General features: G+C 38.5%; 2 protein-coding genes across 4 annotated transcripts in view; one reads left to right on the top strand and one right to left on the bottom strand.

Moving 5' to 3' along the window:
- The window catches only part of UGDH (UDP-glucose 6-dehydrogenase), a 34539-nt gene extending 7200 nt beyond the window's left edge, over positions 1 to 27339 (top strand). The window contains exons 2-12 of one of the 3 annotated variants that reach the window (XM_082728888.1): positions 2443 to 2611; positions 10437 to 10538; positions 13461 to 13661; positions 13771 to 13968; positions 15010 to 15157; positions 18228 to 18322; positions 20831 to 20961; positions 21181 to 21314; positions 22469 to 22560; positions 22681 to 22791; positions 25964 to 27339. In XM_082728888.1, coding sequence (XP_082585014.1) covers positions 2450 to 2611; positions 10437 to 10538; positions 13461 to 13661; positions 13771 to 13968; positions 15010 to 15157; positions 18228 to 18322; positions 20831 to 20961; positions 21181 to 21314; positions 22469 to 22560; positions 22681 to 22791; positions 25964 to 26074 — 1485 coding nt within the window. In that variant the 5' untranslated portion in view covers positions 2443 to 2449 and the 3' untranslated portion in view covers positions 26075 to 27339. Of the gene's footprint in view, positions 1 to 2422; positions 2612 to 10436; positions 10539 to 13460; positions 13662 to 13770; positions 13969 to 15009; positions 15158 to 18227; positions 18323 to 20830; positions 20962 to 21180; positions 21315 to 22468; positions 22561 to 22680; positions 22792 to 25963 lie in introns of all 3 variants that reach the window. The other 2 variants (XM_082728889.1, XM_082728890.1) reach the window with 2 other exon arrangements.
- LIAS (lipoic acid synthetase) overlaps positions 1 to 27729 on the bottom strand; it is a 475402-nt gene that overhangs the window by 421509 nt on the left and 26164 nt on the right. The window lies entirely within an intron of this gene.

Raw genomic sequence — 27729 nt, forward strand, 5'->3', positions numbered from 1 at the left:
ATTTTATAGTGTTCTACCTCTTGAATTTAGAAAGGAGGGATTATTAAGATATATTCATGTATTTATTTATACTGCATACAAAACACTGGAAGGATACACAAGTAACCTAATGAAAGGGTTGCTTGTGGAAGCAAAGTAGTGGGTAGCCAAGAGATAAGGATGTGGTACACTTGAGGCTTCTTACTGTATACTTTGTTATACAGATTTAATTTTGGACCATATGAATTTACTATCTATTCAAAACAAAAAATACATTTTATTTTGTTTTATTATTATTATTTTTAAAGATTTTGTTTATTTATTTCAGAGAGAGATCACAAGTAGCAGAGAGGCAGGCAGAGAGAGAGAGCGGGGAAGCAGGCTCTCAGGGAAGCAGGCTCTCCGCCGAGCAGAGAGCCGGATGCAGGACTCGAGGCAGTTAAAATTTAGGCAGAGGCTTAACTCACTGAGCCACCCAGGTGCCCCATTATTATTATTTTTAAGTATTTAATTTATTTATTTGAGAGAGAGAGAGCAAGCGAGCACAAGCAAAGGGAACATCTACCTTCTCTGACCCATGTGGGAGTATACTAACCAGTTCTTAAAACTCTCTGATTACCATTCTCTTTCTCTCTGGAATCCATGAATGGGTTAGATGAGGTGATGTCCCAGGTCAGTGTTGGTAAGGACTAAAATTCTAAGAATCTGATCAGTTCGGCAGTTCTCATTCTTACTATAATGAATTGACTGACTGACTTTCTTTCTTTCTTTCTTTCTTTCTTTCTTTCTTTCTTTCTTTTTTTTGTTAACATATAGTGTATTGGGGCACGTGGGTAGCATCATTAAGCATCTGCCTTTGGCTCAGGTCATCATTCCAGGGTCCTGGGATTGAGCCCCATTTCGGGCTCCCTGCTCAGTGGGAAGCCTGCTTCTCCTTCTCTCACTTCCCCTGCTTATGTTCCCTCTCTTGCTGTCTCTCTCTCTGTCAAATAAATGCATAAAATCTTTAAAAATATATAAGTAGATAATGTATTATTTGTTTCAGGGATACAGGTCTGTGGTTTATCAGTCTTACACAATTCACAGCACTCACCCAATGTCCATTACCCCACCAGCCCATTGCTCCTACCCCCCCGCTCCAGCAACCCTCAGAATGTTTCCTGAGATTTAAAGTCTCTTATGGTTTGTCTCCCTCTCTGGTTTCATTCTATTTCATTTTTTTTTCTCTCTTCCCCGATGATCCTCTACCTTGTTTCTCAAATTCCTCCTATCAGCGAGATCATATGATAATTGTCTTTCTCTGTTTGACATATTTTGCTTAGCATAATACTCTCTAGTTCCATCTGCATCATTGCAAATGGCAAGATTTCTTTTCTTTTCTTTTGATGGCTGCATCATATATATGATATATATCTCACATCTTCTTTATCCATCATCTGCTGATGGACATCTAGGCTCTTTCCATAGTTTGGCTATTGTGGACTATAAACATTCAGGTGCATGTGCCCCTTTGGATCACTACATTTGTATCTTTGGGGTAAATACCCAGTAGTGCAATTGCTGGGTTATAGGGTAGCTCTATTTTCAGTCTTTTGAGGAACCTGCATACAGTTTTCCAGAGTGGCTGCACCAGCTTGCATTCCCACCAACAGTGTAGGAGGGTTCTCCTTTCTCTGCATCCTCGCCAACATCTGTCATTTCCTGACTTGTTAATTTTAGCCATTCTGACTGGTTAAACTGACATTCTTATATATAAATCAGTACCTTGTCATTTGGATTAGTGTGAATCAGTTCACCTAAATGGCTTTTGAAAATCCATCAAAATCTCTGTAACTGCTTTGCTAACTATAGAAATTACTTTCCTTTAACCAACTTATAGATTCTAATTAAAAGTGAAATGGAGTTTAAGATCACTGTCAAGTACCTAAAAATAAACTGCTGAAGCCAAGTTGTATATGGAATATAATCACAGAGGCCACTTCTGAACTTTCAAACTAATCTTTTTATCTGTCATGTTTCTCAGTATCTGTCACGTTAATCTAAACCTGCCGTAAGGCTGACCTTTGTACACCAGCATTTATTTCAACAAGAATTGCACTGGTGTGTTCAAACTTGAATTTTTCCTCAGCAGTCGAAGTTACCCTGGTGGCCTTAGAGACCTAAGTAAGGTTTTGTTTTGCTCTTGAACTTTTAAATATTAGATCATCATAATCTTCGTGGCATTTTTTCAGCAGTATCAGTTACTTTTTCTCCCCCATGTTTTATGCTAGTGCAGCCGAGAATGGACATTCCAACTGGAATATTGTATATTATCACTCTTTTAATTATTCTTAATGAGTGCAGGAAATCTTTCCAGATTATCTGTCACCTTGACGGTTTTTATAGAGTTTGATAAATGTTCAATGTGATTTCTTTAAATTTTCTGTTTTCAATAGTGGAACAGTCTTACTGCTTCCCTTCTAGTTTAATCATGTTTGAAATTAAGAAGATCTGTTGCATTGGTGCGGGCTATGTTGGAGGACCTACGTGTAGTGTCATTGCTCATATGTGCCCTGAAATCAGGGTAACAGTTGTTGACGTCAATGAATCAAGAATCAATGCATGGAACTCTTCTACCCTCCCTATTTATGAGGTAACCCGTTTTAAACAACTCTTTGTTTTTATGTTCTTTGTTTTCTTACTGGTTTTGTTAAATAAATTTCTATAAGGTAAAAATCTATGACTGCAAGTGAAAAGGAATTAAATGACAAATCTAGATGCACAGTGTTACAGACATTATGACTGTAATTATGTCAAGTATGCCCAGGGAAAATGACTGGGAAAAAATGTATTAGGATATTAACAATGGTTATTTTAGTGCAGTGAGAATATGGGTCATTTTTTTCTCTTCTCTATTTTCTAATTTTGTTAATATGGTTACCATATTGTAATAGTAAAATTTTAAAAAGGTGTTCTGCACAAAGAAAATAAAACTGGATGTTTGTAATATTAATTCATGTAAGTCCATTATTTTGGAGGTAAATGTACTTAATTCAGGTAAATTGTGAATGGATAAATGATGTCTTTTATATCTAATACTTAGTATCACAAATTTATTTAATTAGAATTTCAAGATTACTGTGAATTTAGATATTGTATAGCTAGGAAAATATGCTTCCAACTATTTTATTAAGCTATGTGGATCCCATTTAAAAAATTTTTCACTGTAAAATGAGTTCATGATATTATGCCTTTGAAACCCTGCAGAGAAGCATTTGAGAATTTGATGTTGGCATTTTTTTTCCAACATTAATATATTCTTTTTTTTTTTCCTTTAGGAAAGTTTTGTTATTTGTAAGACTGTTACCAACCATAGTCTGTCCGTCTTCTGTCTTCCTTCCTTCCTTCCTTTCCTTTCTTTCCATGATTTATTTATTTATTTTAGAGAGAGAATGTGAGGAAGAGGAGGGACAGAGGAAGAGGGAGAGAAACTCCAGCTGACTTCCCACTGAGCAGGGAGCCTTACTCTGGGCTCCATCTCACCACCCTCAGATCATGACCTGAGTCAAAATCAAGAGTTTGTGGCTTAATCACAGCCTTTAAATGTGTTAGTCCTTTGGAAGGGAAGTCTCAACCATTTTATAGGCATATGAAATATAGAAATCCATGAAAAAGCACCCACAGACTAGTAGCTACCCAACATCATGGAGATAGATACTCCTAGCTGAATCAAATTTGGAATAAAAAAAAAAAAAAATTCTGTGTATGTGATGGCTTCTGTTTGTGCTTTACCCTTTCTTTTTCTACCAGTTGAACCACCCATAAAAGTGCTTTAAAGATTTTTATCTATCTATATATTTATTTATTTGAGAGAGAGAGAATAGAAGAGAGACAGAGTAGCGGAAGGGGCAGTGAGGGAGGGAGAGGGACAGGCCAACTCTGCACTGAGTGTGGAGTCCAACACAGGCCTGATCCTGTGACCTAGCCCAAACCTAGAGTCCATTACTTCACTGAGTGAGCTGCCCAGGCACACTACCCCAACCCCAAGCCCATAATAGTTCTTTAAATTACTCTAGTGCTATAGCATTTCTTTTCCTGTTAAAACATTACCACTAGATTTGGTTTTGGAGAATTTTAAAACATTTTGGAAAGATAAACTTAATAAAAGAGTTTTATACAAGGCCTACAAGTCATCTAAAATGCTGTAAGCCGTATTTATATACAATCATTCAGTAATTAATTCTGCCAGCAGTGTACTCTAGTCTTCAGAAGCAAGGGCATTCATCGGAATAGATAAAATTATTACTACTGGCAATACTAAGTGTTGATGAGGACTTAGAGCAATTGGAATTTTACAGTGTTGCCAGAATGTAGTCTGGTGTAGCCACTTTCAAAACTGCTTGGCAGTTTTTACTAAAGCTGAAAATCTGTGCAGTCTGATCCAGCAGTTCCACTTGTAGGTGTATATCCAACAGAAATCCATACAGCAGAAGACAGCTGTAACAGTACTATTCATAGTAGATGTAAATGGGAAACAACCTAAATGTTAATCGGCATTGGAATGGATATATAAATTATAGCATAATCCTGAAGTAAAATACTATACCACACTGAAAAATCAATGGAACATTTCTACCTGCAAGAATATGGTGAAATTCTCCCCAAAATAATGTGCTGTCAGAAATAAAGTAGTACATATTATATAATTCTGTTTGTATAAAGTTCGGTTGTAAGCACATTGATCTCTGGTGATAGAATTCAGCCTGGTGTTAATTTGAGCTGTGGTAGTGACTCGAAGAGGGCAAACTGCAGGTTCTGATTTATGGTTAATGATCATTAATTTCTCATTATAGATAGTGGTTATACAAGTGTGTTCACTTTTGAAAATTGAATTACACACTTTTCTATATTAATATATGTGCTATTTTTTGTATTTTTGTTTTATTTCAATAAAAATTAACTTAAAAACAAAGATATCCTGAATTGGAAAAAATGCAAAGTAAGGGCACCTAGATGGCTCAGTGGGTTGAGTGTCAGACTCTTGGTTTTGGCTCAGGTCGTGAGCCTGAGGTCAGTTGTGACACTGAGCCCAGAGTGGGGGAAGTCTGCTTGAAGAGTCTCTCCCTCCACCCCTTCCCCCGACTCACATGAGCTCTCACACTTGCTCCCTCTCTCTCTTCCTAAAATAAATAAATCTTAAAATGAAATAAAATAAAATAAAATAAAATAAATCTTTAAAAAGTACAACCTATAATGCATTGGAATTAGACATTTTTCTTGGAGAAAACAAAAAAATCAGTTGGCTGGACGTGTTCCCTGGCCAGATTCTTATTGTTGATATTACTACTTAATTAATTGAACTCTGAAACTCTTCTTCCTAAGACTTCAGTGTTTTTAAATTTAAAATAGTATGTTCTGCATTGACATTGAATCCAGTTGGGATATATAGTTAGATTGAGAGAGGTAAGATCTAAAATAATTTCTTTTCCATATCATACTTGTTTATTCTCAATAATCTATCTTTTTAAACAAAGAAATAGAAGTATAATTTTTCATACTTTTATTTCATAAATTTTTTCTTCTTTAAATCTCTTTGTAAAGAATATAAAAGATTTGAAAGTCTAGCTAGCACTCTGCTCATTAGAATCAGTGTCTGAGTTCTCAAAACCCTGAATGAAATCTCATAATTGTATTGGTTTTATTTAATGGTTATCACTATTTAGCTTTTAAAGTCTTATCTCTCTTTCTCTCTCTCTCTCTCTCTTTTTTTAATAAGTAATCTCTGTACCCCACGTGGGGCTTGAACTCACAACCCCCGAATTAACAGTGGCATGTTCTTCCAACTGAGCCAGCCAGGCTCTCCTATCTCATTTTTCACATGTCTATTCCAGGAAGTTAGATATACCATAAACAGCTATTTTAGTTTTGCAGTATTTAGTGTAGCCTACAAAAGAAATGAAATCTTTTTCCAAACCCACTAGCTTTAAGAGGTTAAAAACATGGCACTTTAAAATTATAGAAAGAATCACCTTAGCAAGTAGAATGATTTTCCTCCCAGCATGTAAATGACTTTAGCGTTGTAATTTTCCCGTGTCTTTCTTAGACATCAGTTGTTAAGAGAATCCTGCTTGAGGAATTTATAAATCAGAAAATAAAGATGATTTCTATAAGGTTGTGTTTATTTTACTTTTTAAAAGATTTTATTGGGGCACCTGGGTGGCACCTCAGCCTTCGGCTCTGGTCATGATCCCAGGGTCCTGGCATCAGGCTCCCTGCTCAGCAGGAAGTCGGCCTCTCCCTCTCCCACACCCCCCCCCCTTGTGTTCCCTCTCTCGCTGTGTCTCTTTCTGTCAGATAAACAAATAAAAATCTTTAAAAAAAATACAGTAAAAAATTTAAAATTTTTTATTTATTTCTTTGACAGAGAGAGTGCACAAGCAGAGGGAGTGGCAGGCAGAGAGAGAAGCAGGCTCCCCACTTAGCAAGGAGCCCAATATGGGGCTGGATCCCAGGACCCCGGGAACATGACATGAGCTGAAAGCAGACACTTAACCAGTTGAGCCACCGAGGCGCCCCTGGAAAAATATTTAGAAGGAAAAATGATAGGACATGGTTGTTGATTTTATAAGAAGGATAAAGGAGAGTAGGGAATTTAGAATGATATCCAGGTTTCCCATTTGGGTGGTGGGTACATGATTGTGCCATAAATTGAAATCAAGAACACAGGATGTTGTGGAGGGTAGTAGGAGATGAAATCTCAAATTCTGTTTGGTCCTATTTAGTTATAAAGGCTCTGGGACATCCAAATAGAGATGTTCAGGAGGCAGTTGGATATATATACCAAAAGTGTAAGCAAATGATTCAGGGCTGGAGATGTAAAGTTAGGATTATATAGGCAGTAGTTAAAATCAGAATAATTGAGCTCTCCCAAGAAGGGTCTGCAGAGCATGAGTCAAGGACAAAACCCAGAAAATCTCTAATGTTTGGTGATAAGTGGAGGAGGAAATGCCATAGAGAAGCAATGGAGAGTAGTTCATTGAAGGTCAACCAAGAACCAGAAAGACTTTTAACAGTACAAACCCCAGAAGGATGTACAGTTGATCCTTGAACAATGTAGGGGTTAGAGGAGCTCACCTTATGTTATATGCTATATTCTTACAATAAAGTAAGCTAGAGAAAAGAAAGTGTTATTAAGAAAATCATAAGAGAAAATGTACTTACAGTACTGGACTGTATTTACTGGAAAAAATTCTCGTATAAGCAGACCTGTGCAGTTCAAATCTGTGTTGTTCAAAGGTCAGTTCTGTATGTCTTGCTTATGAGTAACTCCGTGACCATCACGTAAGTACTCAGTAAATATTAGCTGAATCAATGAATGAGTGAGCTGTCCATTATGCCAGATACAGAAGACATCAGGACTGAGACATATTCATTAAATTTGGTATTATGGGGGTCAGTGTAATTGTTGTAAGAACGATTACAGATGATCGGAGACCAAGGAAGTGAGAGACTGTAGAAAAAGGTGTGGTACCAGCGAGGGTTACAGGGTAAAGGCAGTGATTTTAATTTATTTACGTGGTTTTTTTTCTGTAATTGATAAAGGATTGAGCATGTTCAAAACTAAGATCACCAATTACACGGAGAAGGAAAGGTCAAAGTGTAAGAAGAAGCTAATTGATGGGATGAAGTCGGGAGAGATAGCAAAGGGATAGAACTGAAAGCACAAGTAGAAGGATTGGCCGTGACAGCCTCTTCTTTGAGGACTGGAGGAAAGTAAACAAGAAAGGAAAAAGATGTAAACAGTTTAAAAAAAAATTATTTATTTGCCCGACAGAGATCACAAGTAGACAGGCAGGCAGGGTGGTGGTGGGAGGGGGGAAGCAAGCTCCCTGCTGAGCAGAGAGCCCGATGCGGGGCTCGATCCCAAGATCCTGAGATCCTGAGATCCTGATCTGAGCCAAAGGCAAAGGCTTAACCCTCTGAGCCACCCAGGTGCCCCGATATAGACAGTTTTGTTGGTGGGGTCCATGAGCTTGTGTTTATTGTGGTTCTTTCTAATCCAATATGTAACTATATGAATAAAAAAATAGTCATTTTTACTGCCAGAAAAGGAAATAGTAATGAATATCACATAAAATATGGTAACAAGATACTTAAGTGTTTACTCAGAAAATACTATAGTAGAAAGTGTTAATATTTATTTAGCTTTAAATACTTTATTTATTTGTCAGAGAAAGAGAATAAGCAAGGGGAGCAGCAGGCAGAGGGAAAAGCAGGCTCACAGCAGGGAGCCTGATGTGGGACTCTATCCCAGGACCCTGGGGTCATGACCTGAGCTGAAGGGAGATGCTTAACCGGCTGAGCCACCCAGGCATCCCAGAAAGTGTTAATATTTAACAATTAAAACATTTTAATTTGTATTACTTATTTTCTGAATAGTTACTAGTTTTCTTGTTAACTTTGTAACAATTTAATAGCTACTTGTTAAAAAGCAAAATGGAGAATTTGCTTTATTCTTTCTGAATAAAATGAAAGATAATATTACCCTGCGAAAGGGTTTGAGTTCTTCCATAAAATTACCCTATAAATTCTCAATACTAATTGTGATAATTATATAATGAATTTAATAAGATGTAGGATCTATATTATTAACTACTATTGCATCAGTTTTGGAGATCTACAAATATCTCATTGATTTTAACAGAATAATATAGCTGTTTGTTTTGAGGTGTCATTAAGGCTTAGTATAAATCCTGCATTGCTCTGATTTTAGGTTACTTTTATTTAAATATTAGGGGATTATATATAAGACTAAATTCAGTCTTCTCTGCAAAATCACTACTCTATAACCTTTTACCCTCATTTTCTAGAACCAAGGAAATCATTTTTATGATGGCTGCACTCCCTGCTCAGCAGGGAGCCTATTTCTCCATGTCCCTCTGCCCCTCCCCCCATATTCTCTCTCTCTCTCTTTCTTCCTCCCTTCTCTCTCTTTCACACAAATAAATACTATCTTTAAAAAAAGATAATAATTATTTTAAAAACGTAAGCCTGTCACCTGGGGTGCCTGGGTGGCTCAGTTGGTTAAGCGTCTAACTCTTGATTTCCTCTCAGTCATGATCTCAGGGTTGTAAGATTGAGCCCCATGTGGGGCTCTGCACTCTGCGTGGAGTTTGCTGGATCTTCTTTCTCTCCTTTTCCCTGTGCCCTTCCCCTGCTTGCTTGCTCTTCCTTGTGTGAACGCCCCCTCTCTCTGTCTCAATAAATAAATAAAATCTTAAAAAAAAAAAAAAAAAAAAAGAAGCAAGCATGTTACTCTTGTCACTACTACAGATTTTAAGAACAGTTTCTTAGTATCAGGAATTCTTATCCGTGTCCTTCTTCCTTTAGTTTACTTGAATCAGAATCTAGGTAAGAGCCATACACTGCAATAGATTTGTATCACTTGTGTCTTTTAAGACCATAGTATTTTAATCTCTCTTTCTTTGTTTTTCTCTTCAGTTTACTTGTTGAAGAAACCAGGTTGTTTATTCTATAGAAAGTCTCAGTCTGGGTTTTGCTGATTGGACTGATCTAAGCAGATTTACATCTGTTTTTTTTTCCCTCCCTCCCTCCCTTCCTTCCATTCCTTTTTTTTTTTTTTTTGCAAGAATACTTGTTAGGTGGTTTTATACAGCACAGTATCCTTTTTTCTTCTTCTTCTTCTTCTTTTTTTTTTTTTTTTTAAATTTCATTTATTTATTTGATATATATAGAGAGAGGGCACAAGTAGGGGGAGCAGCAGGCAGAGGGAGAGAGAAGCAGGTTTCCCGCTGAGCAGGGAGCCCCATGCAGGGCTTGATCCCAGGACCCTGAGATCATGACCTGAGCTGAAAGTAGAGGCTTAATCCACTGAGCCACCCAGGCGCCCCACAGCTCAGTATTCTTAACTATATTTCCTGTTACACTGTATGGGAAAAGTAATAAAATTTTCAGTTAAAGTGTTTCTTACATTAGGACTTAGAAAAAATATATATATTTAGATATGCATAGAGTAGATGTTGACTGTTTGACCACAGGTTGTCTGACTTGAATTCTTGGGAGTAAAACCCTGCATTCATGATGATGATGCAAAATCAAATGTTTGCTTGAAATCACAGAAGACCTTGAATTATTCTGATAATTGCCTTGATACTCAGTTAATTGTTAACTCTTATGAAACAATCAGGCACATGGTAAACAATGACACAGTAAAACAACCTGGTGCTTTTATTGTGGCTGAGTCGATTTTGCTCTATTTAGTATTGTTACATAATGTACACTTTTGGCCTTTGGTGTATGATCTCAGATTTTTCTACAAAGGTGTTTTTTGAGAGCAAGTCTAGACCTTTAAATTGCAGTATAACTTTCTCCTTTAACAAAGGTAATTCTGTACTATCAGGTTATCTCATAAGACTGGTAAACTGTATACACAGCTCTTTTTTCTTTTTTCTTTTTAGCCAGGACTAAAAGAAGTGGTAGAATCCTGTCGAGGAAAAAATCTGTTTTTTTCTACCAATATTGATGATGCCATTAAAGAAGCTGATCTTGTATTTATTTCTGTAAGTATTTTCTTTGTGTGAGTTTTAACGCATTCTTTTCTACATGGACGTTTCAATGTATTTGGGTAGTCATCTGTCGGTATCAAGCCACATCATTACTTACCATAGAGTTGTGCCATTGAATTTTGGTTGTCACTTTGTCCAACATTTCATTGTATCCCATAATCACCTGGTCAAATATATCACTGATCATTGAACAAATAAATTCGGAAATAGGTCTAGTCTGGGATCTAGAATTAAGAAGCGCTGGTTTGGGCTCATGTGGTAACGGTATATATATTTCATCACTTCTTGTTTCTGCCACTGCTTGGTGGAGGTGAGGTAAAGAGAATTAGCTAAAGCATGTGTGCAAATTTATAGGCATCTCCTATCTAGATGAATTATGTTCTAGAAATAATGTGATTTCTTGTTTTTTTAAATTTTTTAAAAAGATTTCATTTTTAAGTGATCTCTATCCCTAACATGGGGCTCAAATTTGTGGCCCTGTGATCAGGAGTCTCCTGCTCTGCTGAGCCAGCCAGCTGTGCCAGGAGAAGTCAGTTTAACTGAACTCTTTGCAGTTTGGCTTGTGTTGGGTTATAGGCTAGTTTACAGGCATCTTTGGTAATATGGCTAACCTTGTTGGACCTTTGTAATGAAAAAATAGAGCCAGTGCTTGGGAGTGAACTCTGATAATCTAATATTCAAACCAAGGTGAGTTCTTGCTGTCCTCGTAACCATTTGCTCAAATCTGTGTAATAGTATAGTGATCACTAATATATGGTTGAGCTAGGGTGTTCTATGACTCAAGACCTTTAGGGCCTTAAAGAATAAAGGGAAAGTCAGTGGCGTGGGCTTTGACTGAGTCCCATGAACTAATGGAAAGAAATATCATAGGGTCCCTAGAGGGTAAATGTTGTTGAATTGATTATGCATGCTGTTAATGATTATATGTTGTTGAATTAGGGGTTGTTTCTGACTGATGAGACAAAAGCAGTACTATAAAGATAAGTTAAATCCAGAGAAAGTGGTAATGAAGCCAGTGGTGAAGCCATTATAAATTCAGTCTCTCTTTTGGCATTCTTAATTACTTCAGAGAAATTGGTACAGCTTCTGTGACTCGCCTACCCATCCTCTACTTAAGCTTGGAGAAGGTTAAGAAGCAAGGCATAGAAAATGAGAAAAGATTTTGGGGTAGCTGGGTACTTGGGGAAAATCACGAAGTTATCTTAGTCCAACTTCTAGATAACCAGAGTCTGGAATGGGAGTAGGGGAATTTTCTGTTTAAAAAAAAAAAAAAAAAAAAAAAAATATATATATGGATCTATTCTAAGGCAGTAGAGTCTACTTTAGGGTGGTCTGGCCAGACAGCTAATTTTACACTTGCCTCTCTGCAGAAGCCTGAGCTGCCCTGGATCTTTCTAAGCTATTACTTTGCATACCTCTTATGGTAATTTATTACTGTATAACTCACACCTACTTCTCTTTATTCTCTGGATAAGCTTTTTAGGATTTATTTGTGGTCTGCTTTTCATTATGGAAAATATCAAATTCATACAAGAGATGGAGGCAATAATATAATGAAATCTATTTACCCATTCTCTACTGTCAGCAGTTACCATGGCTGATCTTGCTTCATTTACTATTTCTCTCCCTTTCCTCCTACCCCAGGCTAATTTTAGGCATATTCTAGGTAGGAATAGTTGTATATGAATCAGTGTGCAATTGTTCTCTTCAGAGCACCTGTATGAGGGGAAGCCATCTGATCTTCTATCATTTTTAGCATGTTCCGCCTTATCCTGTTAGCGGTCTTGGCCCTTGTGTGCTCTGGTGAACACTGACTTCCATGTCTAAGGCTTTTCCTAAGTTGTTCCATGCAAATAAACAGCTTTTGTTCTCCGGATTTTCACACCTCAATGCAGTCTTTGAGTTTTGATTTATTTCGGCTTGCTTCCTTTTTTAGTCCCCCGTTAGGTTATAAGCTTGTCAAGAGACAAGAACTGGTACCACTAATTACTGGTTCAAAAACTCTTCTTGTGTAAGGGACACCTGGCTGATTCAGTGGTAGAGCATAAGACTCAGTCTTAGGATCCTGAGTTCAAGCCCCACATTGGGCATGGAGCCTGCTTAAACACACACACACACACACACACACACACACACACACACACACACACTACTCTCTCTGTCTCTCTCTTCCTCTATAGAATTTTGGGCTTTTTGGAGTGCTTTGATTTTTACCAAAGCATTATAAAACCCACATGTTAGATTTTTAGAGAGCCTGCTATCCTCATTTTTCCAATGAGGTAGTTGAAACAAAGGTAGCTACACTTCTCCAAGGTTCCATGGTACAGCTAAGCCAAAAGGAAATGCCTAGAGTTTGGACTCATGATTTCTTTTTCTTTCTGTTTGATAGTTGTCTACATAGTATTGTGAGTCCTAAAGATGCTAGATAATGTCTCACTTTAATGAGCTAAGAAAACATTTGTGAATGATACCGCAAATACTTTTGAAAAGCTATTGATTTTGGTCTATTAGAAAGGAGGATAGAAAAGGTTTTAAAGACCTGGATATATTGCATACAATAAAGAGGAAAGGAAACTTACATTTCATTTCAGCCTGTGAACTCCTCGAGGACAGGAACAGTCTCATTCATCTTTGTATCTCCAGGGCTTAGCTTGGAAGCTGCCTGCCTGGGTATCTGTCATTATACAGGAGCTTCTCAACAAAAATTTGTTCAACGACTTCCCCAGATGCTTCAGGCATCTGTCTGATGATTATATTATTAAAATGTATCATTTCCATGAAACTAATAGGGGGTTAAATGAAAGCTAATGATAATAGCTTCCCGCTTAACTAGTTAACTGATGGCTCGAGGTTCATCTTGAAATCACTGAATCTCTCATGGATATTTTCATTCATAATCCCATGTGCTTTCATCAGGTGAACACTCCAACAAAAACCTACGGAATGGGGAAAGGTCGCGCGGCAGACCTGAAGTATATCGAGGCTTGTGCCAGACGCATTGTGCAAAACTCACACGGGTACAAAATTGTGACGGAGAAAAGCACAGTTCCAGTGCGAGCAGCAGAAAGTATTCGTCGGATATTTGATGCAAACACAAAACCCAACTTGAATTTACAGGTATAAACAAAGGCAGCCCTGGAACCTGATTCTTACATAAATATTGATGCCTTATAGTCGCTCCCGGTTAATTCTAAGTTTGAAACTTGGCTTTGCGTTGGGATTCTAGGTGCTGTCCAACCCTGAGTTCTTAGCGGAAGGAACGGCCATCAAGGACCTGAAGAACCCGGACAGAGTGCTGATTGGAGGGGATGAAACCCCTGAGGGCCAGAAGGCCGTGCAGGCACTGTGTGCTGTGTACGAGCACTGGGTTCCCAGAGAAAAGATCCTCACCACTAATACTTGGTCTTCAGAACTTTCCAAACTGGTTGGTACACAGCGTTCAACCCTCCATGAAATACAAAGCTAAGGACTAATTTCTCTTAAGCCTAATAAGCCACACAGGTACTTTCTTGTCCATTGTGAAATAATTTTCACAAGGGAAATAAAATATCACAGTATAAAATGTTCTAGAAAATTCTAAATTTCTTTTAAGGTGTTATTTATTTATTTGACACAGAGAGATTTCACAAGTAGGCAGAGAGGCAGGCAGAAAGAGAGGGGGAAGCAGGCTCCATGCTGAGCAGGGAGCCCGATGTGGGGCTCCATTTGAGGACCCTGAGACCATGACCCGAGTGGAAGACAGAGGCTTAGCTCATTGAGCCACCCAGGTACCCCAAATTCTAACTTTTTAATAAAATGTAACATAAGATGGAGAGTACACTAAAAATAGTAGTTTTTAATGGGGCTCCTGGGTGCCTCAGTTGGTTGAGTGTCTGATTCTTGATTTCGGCTCAGGTCATGATCTCAGGTCATGGGATCCAGCTCTCAGTCAGGTTCTGTGCTCAATGGGGAGTCGGCTTGAGATTCTCTCTCTCCTGTTCTCTCTGCCTCCCCTACCCCTGCGCTGGCTTGCTCCCTTTCTCTTTCTCTCTCTCTCAAATAAATCTTTAAAAAGAAAATAGTTTTTAAAATCACTCTTTCTATTTTTAATCCCAATCTTAATCCTCTTTCTTCTCTAATTTAAAATATTTCCCTTGGGATGCCTGGATGGTTTGGTCAGTTAAGGTCATGATCTCAGGGTCCTGGGATGAAGTCCGTTGTCCAGCTCCCTGCTCAGTGGAGAGCCTGCATCTCCCTGTTTGCGCTCTCTCTTTCTCTCTCTGACAAATAAATAAATAATCTTTAAAAAAACAAAAACAAAAACAAATTTTCCTTTACCAGCACATCCATAGCCTCCTCAAATTGAGCCCATTAGTAACTTCTCTATCTCCCTCAGTAATTATATCAACTCGATGAAATATAATCCTGACATAGAAAATTGCTATTTTAACTCATCGTACTTTTCCTTTCTTTTTTTCCCCCAAAGGCAGCAAATGCTTTTCTTGCCCAGAGGATCAGCAGCATTAACTCCATTAGCGCCCTCTGTGAAGCCACAGGGGCTGATGTAGAAGAAGTGGCAACAGCCATTGGAATGGACCAGAGAATTGGAAATAAGTTTCTGAAAGCTAGTGTTGGTAAATTGAAATGTTTCTATACATAAAGGAGGTTCCTGTGGCTAGGTCTCTAACTTTAAGGACGTCTTTGCATAATTTAATGCACTTAGAGTAATGATTACATGACATGTGTAGCCTTCAACCTGTCAAGAACTTGCCAAGTGAAGCGATAATTAAACTTACATTATTTTAATAATCACTGATTGATTAGTAAGATAAGTATAGTTTGCCATTTTAGGGGGATTAATTAATATTTAGTTAGAACATTTAGGAAGAGTAAATTGGGGAGACCTATGAGTTAGGAAATAACTCAATACCTTACTAAAGCAAACAGGAAGAAAATTCCCTGTCATTTGCTTTGCCTACTAATATATACATTCAGAAATGTGGCCTTGGTGAAAGACAGTTGGTCCTCATTATTTGCCAGGTCTGTACGTATGAATTATCCTACTTGCTGAAACTTATTTGTAAGCCCTAAATCAATGCTTATAGTGCTTTCGTGGTCATTTGTAGACATGGAGAGCAGCAAAAAAATTGAGTCACCAACACAGACCTTCCCAGCTGAAATTGTGTCATGCAGTGCACTTATTTTCTGGTTTCAGCTCCCATTCTGTAAACAAATGCTCTTTTTGTGATCTACTTCGTGCCACATTTTTTACATTTTTTGTGCTTTTTGGTGGTGATTTCATTTTTTTAAATGGCCCCCAGGCATATTGCGTGCCACGCACTAATGCTAGCTAGTGTTCTGAAATGCCAGGAGCCTGTGATGTGTGCCCCTCAGACAAAATACCTGAGGTCAGAAAAACAAATACCATGTGATTTCACTCATGCTTTATTCAGGCATGAGTTCGAGTACATCAACAAGATATATTTAAATGAGGTGTCTTTATACACACAAAAATAAAAACAGGGATGCCTGGCTGGCTCAGTTGGTAGAACATACAGTTCTTATCCTCTGGGTCATGAGTTTGAGCCTCATATTGGGGGTAGAGATTATTTTAAAAAATAAAAAAGCAACACAAAATGATTATGTATCAACAAAACTAAAATACAACCTACTGAATGGGAGAAGATTTTGCTAATGACATATTCGATAAATAGGATCTAAAATATATAAAGAGGGGCACCTGAGCGGCTCAGTGGGTTAAGCCTCTGCCTTTAGCTCAGTCATGATTTCAGGGTCCTGGGATCAAGACCCTCATCAGGCTCGCTGCTCAGTGGGGAGCCTACTTCCCCTTCTCTTTCTGTGCCTGCCTCTCTGCCTACTTGTGATCTCTCTTTCTCTGTCAAATAAATAAATAAAATCTTTTAAAAAAGTAAATAAATAAAAAATATAAAGTACTTATATAACTCAACACCCAAAAAACTAAATAATCCAATAAAAAATGGTTAGAGGGCACCTGCCTGGCTCAGTTGCGATTCTTGATCTCAGGGTCATGAGTTCAAGTTGCATTCTGGGCATAGAACTTTAAAAAAGGGTGCGGGTAGAAGACATGAACAAACATTTCTCCGAAGAAGACATACAGATGGCCAACAGACACATGAAAACATCACTCAACATCAGGGAAATACAAATCAAAACCACAATGAGATATCACCTCACAACTGTCAGAATGATTAAAACCAACAACACAGGAAACCACAAGGTTGGTGAGGATGTGGAGAAAAAGGAGTTCTCATGCTCTGTTGGTGGGAATACAAACTGGTGCACCACTCTGGGAAACAGTATGGAGGCTCCTCAAAAATTAAAAATAGAAACACCATATGGTCCAGTAACTCTGCTACTGGGTATTTACCCAGAGAATACAAAAACTCTGACTGGAAAAGATACGTGCACCCTTATGTTTACTTTTATGAACATGATTTACAGTAGGCAAGTTAGGGAGGCAACCCAAGTGTCCAATCCAAGTGTCCAATGGTGAATGGGTAAGGAAGACAGGGTGTATATACACAATGGGCTATTACTCAGCCATAAAAAAGAATGAAACGATGCTATTTGCACCAACAGGAAGGGATCTAGAGAGAATAATGCTAGAGAAATAAGTCAGTCAGAAAAACAAATGCCATGTGATTTCACTCATATATGGAATTTAAAAAACAAAACAAGCAAAGGAGAAAAGAGACAAACCAACAAACATAATGATAGTGTAGCCAGAGGGGATGTGGGGGATGAGGGAAACAGGTGATGGGGATTAAAGACTTAACCATAGCTATTTTATTACATATTGTCTGACTGCTTTTGAGCTGCAAAGGCAGAATTATATAGTTGTGCTCACGAAGGCTAAAATATTTACAGTTTGTCCCATAAAAGTTTACCAGCCCTGTGCTAAAGTAAGAGATGTGGGGCAGTGATCCTAGATGAATGAGAAATAAAATAGAAAATGTAGCCATATAAAACATTAACTAGAAGATTATCTGGAAATTGTTTATAGAGTTTATTAGTTGCTTGAAGATTTCACGCAATCTCCAAATCCACTAAATTTCTGACATCTGAATTTTATTATTAAAAATTCTAGGGGCGCCTGTGTGACTCTTGGTTAAGTGTCTTAGCCTTGATTTCCACTCAGGTCGTGATCTCAGGTTTATGAGATCCGTAGTAGGCATGGAACCTGCTTAAGATTCTCTCCCTCCCCCTCTGACTCTCCCATCCTTCCCCTCTCTCTAAAAAAGGAAAAGAGGGGCTCCTGGGTGGCTCAGTTATCAAGTGTCTGCGTTCAGCTCAGGTCATGATCCTAGGGTCCGGGATCGAGCCCTGCATCAGGCTCCATGCTCAGCGGGAAGCCTGCTCCTCTCTCTCCCACTTCCCCTGCTTGTGTTCCCTCTCTCACTGTGTCTCTGTCAAATGAATTAAAAAAAAAAAAAAAAAAAAGAAAGAAAGAAAAAGAAAAAAAAAATCCTGTCATAGGGCCATCTGGCTGCCAGTCAGTAGTGCATGTGACTCTTGATCTTGGAGTTGTAAGTTCGAGACCCATGTGGGGTATGGAGTTTACTTAGAAAAAAAATTCTAGCATAGGCCCTCAAATTTATGACAGATTTGTCACATAATTCAGTTATGGTTCATAAATGAAAATATTGCCACTTTTTTCTTCAGGTTTTGGTGGAAGCTGCTTTCAGAAAGATGTTCTGAATTTGGTTTATCTCTGCGAGGCTCTGAATTTGCCTGAAGTAGCACGTTATTGGCAGCAGGTATTAATCTTTATAGCCAACAACTTTTGATTAACTTCTAATTAAAACATGTCACCCTTTGTCTGTAAAATGTTTTTGATAGGATTTATTTACTCCAGGAACTCATGTCTCATTCTTTTCATTTATGTTAGTTTTATTTATTAGTCTTCTGTGTTTTTGATTTGTCTTTTTTGCTAATGAACTCTGATGGAAATTTCTGGTAAACCATGTTACTATTAGTTTTATGACAAGTTTGCTCCCAGAGGAAAGCAAGAACTATTATTCTTTTTGTGGGGAAAAGGGTAGAGGGAGAAGAGGCCTCAGCATGGAGCCCGACATGGGGCTTGACCTCATGACACTGAGATCATGACCTAACTCAATATCCAGAGTCAGATGCTTTTTTTTTTAAGATTGATTTTATTTATTTATTTATTTATTTTGACACAGACACAGCGAGAAAGGGAACACAAGCAGGGGGAGTGGGAGAGAGAGAAGCAGGCTTCACGCACAGCAGGGAGCCCGATGTGAGGCCTGATCCCAGGACCCTGGAATCTTACCTGAGCTGAAGGCAGACGCTTAACTATCGAAATATCGAGCCACCCAGGTGCCCCTTCACATCTCTCTCTCTCTCTCTTTTTTCTTTTTTAAAATTTGTCACTGGTGGGTGATGGGGAGCAACAGGAAAACTATTATTCTTAATTATAATTCCTTTCGGGCACCTCGGTGGCACTGTCAGTTAAGCATACAACTCTTGGTTTGGGATCGAGTCCCACCTCGGGCTCCACGTTCAACATGGAGTCCGCTTGAGATTCTCTCTCCTCCGTTTCCCCCTGCCCCACACTCTAGCTCACTCTCTCTCTAAAATAGAAAAGTAAATCTTGTAAGAAATTATAACTCTTCTGGGACACCTGGGTGGCTCAGTCAGTTGGGCAGCTACCTTTGGCTCAGGTCATGATCCCAGGGTCCTGGGATCAAACCTCACACGGGCTCCCTGCTAGCAGGGTGTCTGCTTCTCCTTCTGCCTCTGCTTCTCCCCGGCCTGAGTGCTCTCTCTCACTCACTCTTTCTCTCAAATAAATAAATAAAATCTTTAGAAATAAATAAAAGAATATTTTTTAAAGTAAAAAATTATAACTATTTTCGATCTTAAAGACAGAAAATCAAAATAAAGAAAGAACCTGTATCGTAATGCTTTCTAGTGGTTTGTGTGTGTTGATACCTGTTTTGTCCTTTTGAGATTCACAGAGCTGAAATTAGAGATCCTTCCCAAATTGAAAATAGAGTTAATATTAATTGAGTGCTGTCTCTGAACGAGGCATTTTTTTTTTTTTTTTAGGTACTTTGCACGTAGTATTTCGTTTAGTCCTCGTCACTAATATTATCCCCAATTTATAGGTGAGGAAACTGAGTCTTAGAGATTTTAAATAATTTGTCCAAGACACCAGCCAGTATATATATCTTCCCCCAAAGTTTTTCTGCAAGTTTATGGTTTTTTAGATTTCAGCAGTGGGTGAGAATATAAGAAAATCTACTTTTAAAGAAAAATATATAATGTAACAGTTTCACTCAATCCAGTGAGATGACTTTATCTTTCTGTCCATCATGGCAAAAATACAGATAAATGCTTGATTTGGGGGGTCTCATTTCCCAAGCTCTCAAATTTCGAGACAGCCCCTAAAAATCAGAGCCTTAAAAAAGTAAAAACCAACCCCTTTGCTTATATTCCTCTGGTCATGAATATGAAGATTGTTTATAAACTCTTAGGCAAGTAAAGGATTAGGTGCCCAGAGACTTTTACACTTATAATAATATCGCTTTAAAAACTTTGCCAAGGGAAAGGGGCACCTGGGTGGCTCAGTTGGTTAAGCTTCTGACTCTTGATTTCAGCTCAGGTCATGATCTCAAGGTCATGAGATCCCCCTGGGCCTGCTTAAGATTCTTTCTCTCCCTCTCTTCCCCTCCCCCTCCCTGCACACACTCCCTCTCTCTCAACAAAACAACAGGTTTGCCAAGGGTTAGTGGTATTTTGACTCATCTAGAGGGCAGGTGTAACTCTGTGCAGTTCAACTGTTCTCTGTCCACTTTCTACTCACTGGTGAGGGGTGACAGGTAAGCATAGGAGGGGATGTTTTGGGGTTTGATTGGTTACAGCTTTGCTCCTACAGGGTTTGGAAAAGTTGGCTAAGGAGAACACTTGTTTTCTATGTGGATTTTTAGGCTGTTCTTGCAGCTAGATCCCTAATGGGGTTGAAACTTAACTGTGTGCCCCATCTTTATATCTATTCTATCCCAGATGGGTGCATGGAAAGTTAAGCCAAATGAAAATTTTTATGATGGTTTTAAGTGGTGGGGTGCTAATTCTTTTTTTTTTTTTATCAATAGATACTGAAGAGGTTGATTAATCTTTGCCCCCTGTTACTATTCATACAATAGTACTGTAAACTGTGAGCAGTGTATGGCATAGGCCACTCCTCTTTTAACCACACTCATTATACAGGCAACATTGCATAACTGTACGTGTAATTTCAGGTTATAGATATGAATGACTACCAGAGAAGGAGGTTTGCTTCCCGGATTATAGACAGTTTGTTTAATACCGTAACTGATAAGAAGATAGCTATTTTGGGATTTGCATTCAAAAAGGACACCGGTGATACGAGGTACCAGTTCTTTAAAATATTTCAACCCCTTTGAGATTTTGATTTTTAGTGGTGGATGTGTGTATGTGAAATATATGCATATATATTGAGTATGAAGAATAAAAATAAAGTGAACATCTTTATCCTCACAAGAGATAGAATCTTTCCTCTGTAAGCTTCTAGATTATTAGAATATATGCCATTTCTAAGCTTAGAAACACTGATTTTTTTTTCCTTCAGAGAATCTTCTAGTATATATATCAGCAAATATTTGATGGATGAAGGTGCACACCTCCATATATATGATCCCAAAGTACCAAGGGAACAAATAGTTGTGGATCTTTCTCACCCAGGAGTTTCCCAGGATGACCAAGGTAAGGCTTTGAGTCTCATGAGTCACTTTGAGTATGGGCCCCAAAACCTGTTTGTTTTCTAGAAACCTTTGGTTGTTCTGTCGTTGTGTGCATGTGTGTTTTAATGAAATACTGCGTTTAAAAAATGTTTTCATTCCAGTATAGTTAACCTACAGTATTACATTATTTTCAGTATTATTACAGTATTTGTTTCTGGTTTATAATTTACTGATTCAACAATTCTGTACATTACTCAGTGCTCATGAAGGTAAGTATTCTCTTTAAACCTCATCACCTACTCACCCATCCCCCACCCGCCTCCCCTCTCATAACCTTAGTCTGTTTCTTGGGGCGCCTGGGTGGCTCAGTGGGTTAAGCCTCTGCTTTCCGCACAGCTCATGATCTCAGCCTCCTGGAATCAAACCCCCGCATCTCGCTCTCTGCTCGGCAGGGAGCCTGCTTCCCCCTCTCTCTCTGCCTGCCTCTCTGCCTACTTGTGATCTCTGCCTGTCTCTGCCAAGTAAATAAATAAAATCTTTTTAAAAATAAGGTCTGTTTTTTGGTTTGTCTCCCTTTCTCTCTTGTTTTTCTTTGTTTGTTTGTGTTGTTTCTTAAATTCCACATGAGTGAAATCACATGGTACTTGTCTTTCTCTGACTTGTTTCACTTGGCATAATACACTCTAGCTCCATCCATGTCATTGCAAATGGCAAGATTTCATTCTTTTTTTATGGCTGAATAATATTCTGTCATGTGTATGTGCGTGTGTGTGTGTGTGTGTTAGAGAGACATCTTCTTTATCCATTCATCTATTGTTAAACATTTGTGTTGCTTCTGTGGTTATTCCATTTTTATCGTTGGTATGATAAATTAAACTCTTAGACATTGTTCCATCAACTTTGATTTGACATGATTAACAGTGGGTTAGTCTAATGGATTTTCCAACATATTCTGAAAAGCCCCCGAGGTTCCGAGGAGATACTGCTAGGGCAAGAATCAGGTGCTCCAGGCACCCATCATTGCTCTCATTCTCATTTCAACCAGAAATGAGTGACCAAAGAGGGTCATTCCACTTCTGTCAGACCCTCAATCTGCCTGCAATCCTAGTATTAAAGTGCATAATTATAAATAACCCCTTTCTTATTATCAGTTTCTTATGGCTCTTGTTGTTATAGTGTCCCGGCTTGTGACCATTTCCAAGGACCCATACGAAGCATGTGATGGCGCCCATGCTGTGGTTATTTGCACAGAGTGGGACATGTTTAAGGTGAGGTGACAAAAGTCATATTAACAAAAATTTTAGAAGGATTCTGGTATCATTTGGGGTTGAGTATGTGTTCATGTATATGTTCTAATTTTTTTTTTTTTTTTGCTTCTGTCTTTATAGGAACTGGATTATGAGCGTATTCATAAGAAAATGCTGAAGCCAGCCTTTATCTTTGATGGGCGGCGTGTCTTGGACGGGCTCCACAATGAGCTACAAACCATTGGCTTCCAGGTCATTATGATCCCAGATGGGTCTGGTTTTGTTTGCTTGGTCATTTGCTTTTTAATGTGTTTGAGTTTTAGAATTTTAATATTTTCTACTTTAGCAATAACATAACTTGGGGCAACATGTTAGTTCTCTGGGAAATCTCTATGTGATTTCTGTAATTACTTTATTCCCTCCTTGATTTGTGATCTAAAGATCATTTAGTATTTGTCTACCTTGCCTTACCTCATATTAAGATCAAGTAAGAGGGGCACCTGGGTGGCTCAGTAGGTTAAGCCTCTGCCTTCGGCTCGGGTCATGATCTCAGGGTCCTGGGATCGAGCCCTGCATCGGGCTTCTTGCTTAGTGGGGAGCCTGCTTTTCCCCCCTCCCACTCCCTCTGCCTGTGTTTCTTCTCTTGCTGTGTCTCTCTCTGTCAAATAAAATCTTTTTTTAAAAAAGAAAACCTTAAAAAAATTTTAATTATTTTAGAAAAAAAGTTAATTTTTTTCTTCCCAGAGTCACTCAGGCTGCTCTGTCAAACTGTCTGGAACACATTGACCCCCTCAGAGGCCAGGTCTCTTATTCCTATATGAATGTTTTGAAAACTGCAAAATGGGGACACCTGGGTGGCTCAGTTGGTTAAGTGTCTGCCTTCAGCTCAGGTCATGATCCTGGGGTCCTGGGATCAAGACCAACATCAGGCTTCTTGCTTAGCAGGGAGCCTGCCTCTCCCTCTCCCTCTGCCTGCCGCTCCCCCTGATTGTGCTCTCTATCTGACAAATAAATTAATAAAATCTTAAAAAAAAAAGGCAAAACAAAACTGCAAGGTGCAGTATATCGTCACATGTTGTACGGGATCCTGAACCATCTGAGTGTTCAACACTGTCCCAGCACCTCAGAGGTTTGAGTGAAAAGTATGGGAGCTTCCATGGGACTGGCGTTTTTTAATTAATTCCAAGTTTGTCAATTAATTATGGAATGTTTAGAGAGCCGACAGTAACCCGAACAGTACATTCTATGTTGCATCAATTTCAATTTTCCCTGGGAGCCCCAAGAGTATTAATAAGAAGGAGGTACTTTCCATCTCCTCAGAGCAGCGTGTATGTGGGGGCGGGAGGCTTGAGGGGAGGTTGCGAAGGATGAAGAAATACGCCAGGAGAGGGCAGTCAGCAGAATCCTCGAGCAGAGCAGGGCCGGGCAGGGCGCAGAGCTGGCTGTGCACATCTCAGTGCCGGCTGCCTCGGAGACATACCGTTTGGGCCTTATCTGCTGCTTAGAAGATCTGATCTGGTTCTCATGACCTGTCACTGACTTGTTGAAGATCCTTCCTACTTAGAATTCATTGCTCATTTCTCATTCATGAGGGATTCACTTGCAACCAGAAGCAGATGACATCCTTGTCTGTTAACACTCCACCAGAGACCCTGGGGATTTTTCTGTCCTGCCCCTCCTTAGTGAGTAACAACATGACTGCTTTTTCCAGTCATGACTTAAACTGAAGCAATGTTATTTTTTAAAGATGACTTCCAAGGCACAGACACATTTTCTCTTCTACTTTTATGACTCGTCTAAGGGAGAAGAGATATAAAGATAGATAAATAGATTTAATGTGAGTTTGAGTTCTTATAAAAGTTAACTTCTTGTAGTAGGGATTCATTTATTTATTTTTAAAGATTTTATTTATTTATTTGACAGAGAAAGACACAGCAAGAGACGGGACATAAAGTGGGAGAGGGAGAAGCAGACTCCCCGCTGAGCAGGGAGCCCCAAATGGGGTTTATTCCCAGGACCCTGGGGTCATGACCTGAGCCGAAGGCAGATGCTTAACAGCTGAGCCACCCAGGCACCCCTGTAGTTAGGGATTTTAAAAAATAGGAAAAATATTAGGAATGGAATCACTAAATAAAGGGCATATATAAGTCATTGAGACAATTGATGAATACAATGCAGAAGCCCTTTGAGTCAGAATTAAATATTAATTTTTAACTCAAAGGCACTTATGAAAATTGTATAGTATATTTTTGCTGGAGAGAGGAGCTAAAATTATGGTCATTGAAGAAGCAGTGCCTTTAAAAATAAGATGAATGATTTTGGATATGTGAGGAACAGTTTAAAATGTAATATGCAAAATAAAAATAGACTACCATTTATTTATTAAAGGCTGACTTGTCTGTCAGACACAGTGCTGAGCACTTTATCTGCTTTAATCCATACCACAGCCTTTTGAAATGAGTGGTCGTAACACCGTTTATAAATGAGGAAGGAAGACCTAGAGAACCTGGGTGGACGCAATTATCAGTCAGGAATCCAGCTGGGGCCTTTCAGACTCAGAAGCCTGAATTCCGGGGCGCCTGGGTGGCTCAGCGGGTTAAAGCCTCTGCCTTCGGCTCAGGTCAAGGTCCCAGGGTCTTGGGATCTAGCCCCACATCGGGCTCTCTGCTCAGCAGGGAGCCTGCTTCCTCCTCTCTCTCTGCCTGCCTTTCTGCCTACTTGTGATCTCTGTCAAATAAATAAATAAAATATTAAAAAAAAAAAAAAAAAAAAAAAGAAGCCTGAATTCCTGAAATCTATGTTGTGACCGCTTATGCTAATTCCTTAGAATAAGGGAAGCAGACATGAGAAGAGAGTTTGAGAAAGAATGTGATTCCCCTGGAACCTGGTCTGTGAGTTGCTTTCATTCACGTGCTGAGACACTGGTGGCACGTGAGTCTATCCTCTGTGTGAGGGTGTCTGGTGTCAGGAGTGGCAGTTATAAGAGTCTCCAGACATGGCTAGGAAGAGGAGAGTGTGTAGACTGACTCTAGAAACATAAAAAACATGGGAGGAACCAAAGATCTTTTGTAGCAACCCAGACAACTTGAGACCCTCTTTTGCTTTTATTTATTTTTAAAGATTGATTGATTGATTGATTGATTTGAGAGAGAGAGAGAGAGACAGTGAGAGAGGGAACACAAGCTGGAGGAGTGGGAGAGGGAGAAGCAGGCTTCTTGCCGAGCAGGGAGCCCTACGCGGGGCTCGATCCCAGGACCCTGGGACCATGACCCGAGCCAAAGGCAGACACCCAACTGACTGAGCCACCCAGGCGCCTCCCTCTTTTGCTTTTAAAAGGAAAAAAGAAAAAATAAATAAATAAATAAAATAAAAGGAAAAAAGAATACTCGAGATTTTCTTTCTAAAGTCTTTTTTTCTCCTCTAGATTGAAACAATTGGAAAAAAAGTGTCTTCAAAGAGAATTCCATATGCTCCTTCTGGGGAAATTCCAAAGTTCAGTCTTCAGGATCCACCGAACAAGAAACCCAGAGTATAAACATTGCCATTTTTATTTATAATTTTTTTGGTACTTTAGGATAGCAGATATCTACCTGATATTAAATGGTAAACGAACAAAGTGTTTTTAAGGAAATAAGCTATTTTTTTAATAATCAAATTTATATTAGCTGTATGAGAATTAGCGTATCTGGTATTATGAATCTAGAATATTTTTTACATATTTTTATAATGTTGTTACTTAAGTGATTGGATGAGTGGTAAATAATCATGTCGGTTTTAATGGTGTCGATTTTTGTAAAATAAAAATTAAACCTGAAACACTTTTTACTTTACAAAATGTCCATAGGCAGCACTTTTAATATCACATTATAAGGGAAAAGGCACTCTTCAGTTTTTCTGATCATTGGTTTATTTACTTGTCATTAAATATGTATTTTAAATCATGAGATTGCTGTCCTAAATATTGGGCTAAACCTGCTACTCTTTCAAAAAGTGTCCTGGAGACTTAGAGATTTCCAGCTTAACTGGGTAAGGCATTTGCCAAGCTGTTTCCGGTCTCTCTGAACCTGGAAGGAGGATGCAGCAGACAGCATGGGGCCTTGTGTGCTTTTCTTTTTTTTTTTTTCTTTTTCCTTTGGATGTGCTCAAAATATTTTCCCTCTGCTTCCATGTTACTAGTGACACTACAAGTTTGGTTTGGGTAATGTTCCTTTACTCCTTTTGTTTTAAGGAGCTGTGTTGTTTTTTTTACCCCCAGAAGATCATCACTGCTCAATTCCAATCAATTCAAATAAGACTAAAAGGCAATTTTCTTTTTAGAATATCAGTAATGGTCTAGTTTAGTCTTCACACCTCATTTTTTCTCACCAATCACTATTATTTTAGTTCAAGAGCCAAAAATATTTGTTACCTCTATTTTGCATTTTTATTTCTATAGCTTGTTGAAGTTTCCCCTTTTTCTTTAAATAAGAAAACCAATATAATCTCATGTATGAACTTAAAGCAGTAGATTTTACAAATTCTGTATAGCATAACTCTAAAATGAGAATTTTTATATGTTTCCATGTGCTTTTTTCTTATGTCTCTTATTGACTTTTATTTTCTCTTGTCCGTTATCATTATTGAAATATGTCAGATGTCCATCTGATGCTTGTGCTTTGCTGAGAATGTACAAATCAAGTGAACGATACAGTGTCATCCTTTAGGAATTTTGCAGCTCAGTAAGAATGCAGAGACAAATATACAGATGAGGACAGACATCTGTACCGATATCAAATACATAAATAAAATATTCTCTATCAACAATTGCGTGGGTGTATTTTTTGTCATAGTGCAGGTAACAAATGAGTTGTGACAGTCTGACATTAGACAGAAAAATATTACTCCTTGCTTCTTTGAGAAAAGGTATTACATCATTCAAGTGATGTAAGAAAGGGTGGGAATTTAGCAAATAGATCACGCATTGGCAAACCAAAGCTCATGGGCCAAATCTGGGCAGCCACCTGTAAGCTAAGAATGGTTTTCACATGATTACATTTTAAATGGTTATGTAAGTCCCCAATTTTGCCCCTTGGCGTGAAAAGCCTAAAATATTTGCTATCTGGCTCTTTAAGAAAACGTTTGCAGATCAGAGTGAAAAAAAAAACATCAGAAAGAGAAAAGCATCAGAGTGATTGAACATAAAATGAACCC

This window comes from Mustela nivalis (genome assembly GCF_964662115.1).
Source record: "Mustela nivalis genome assembly, chromosome: 4".
Taxonomy (NCBI): domain Eukaryota; kingdom Metazoa; phylum Chordata; class Mammalia; order Carnivora; family Mustelidae; genus Mustela; species Mustela nivalis.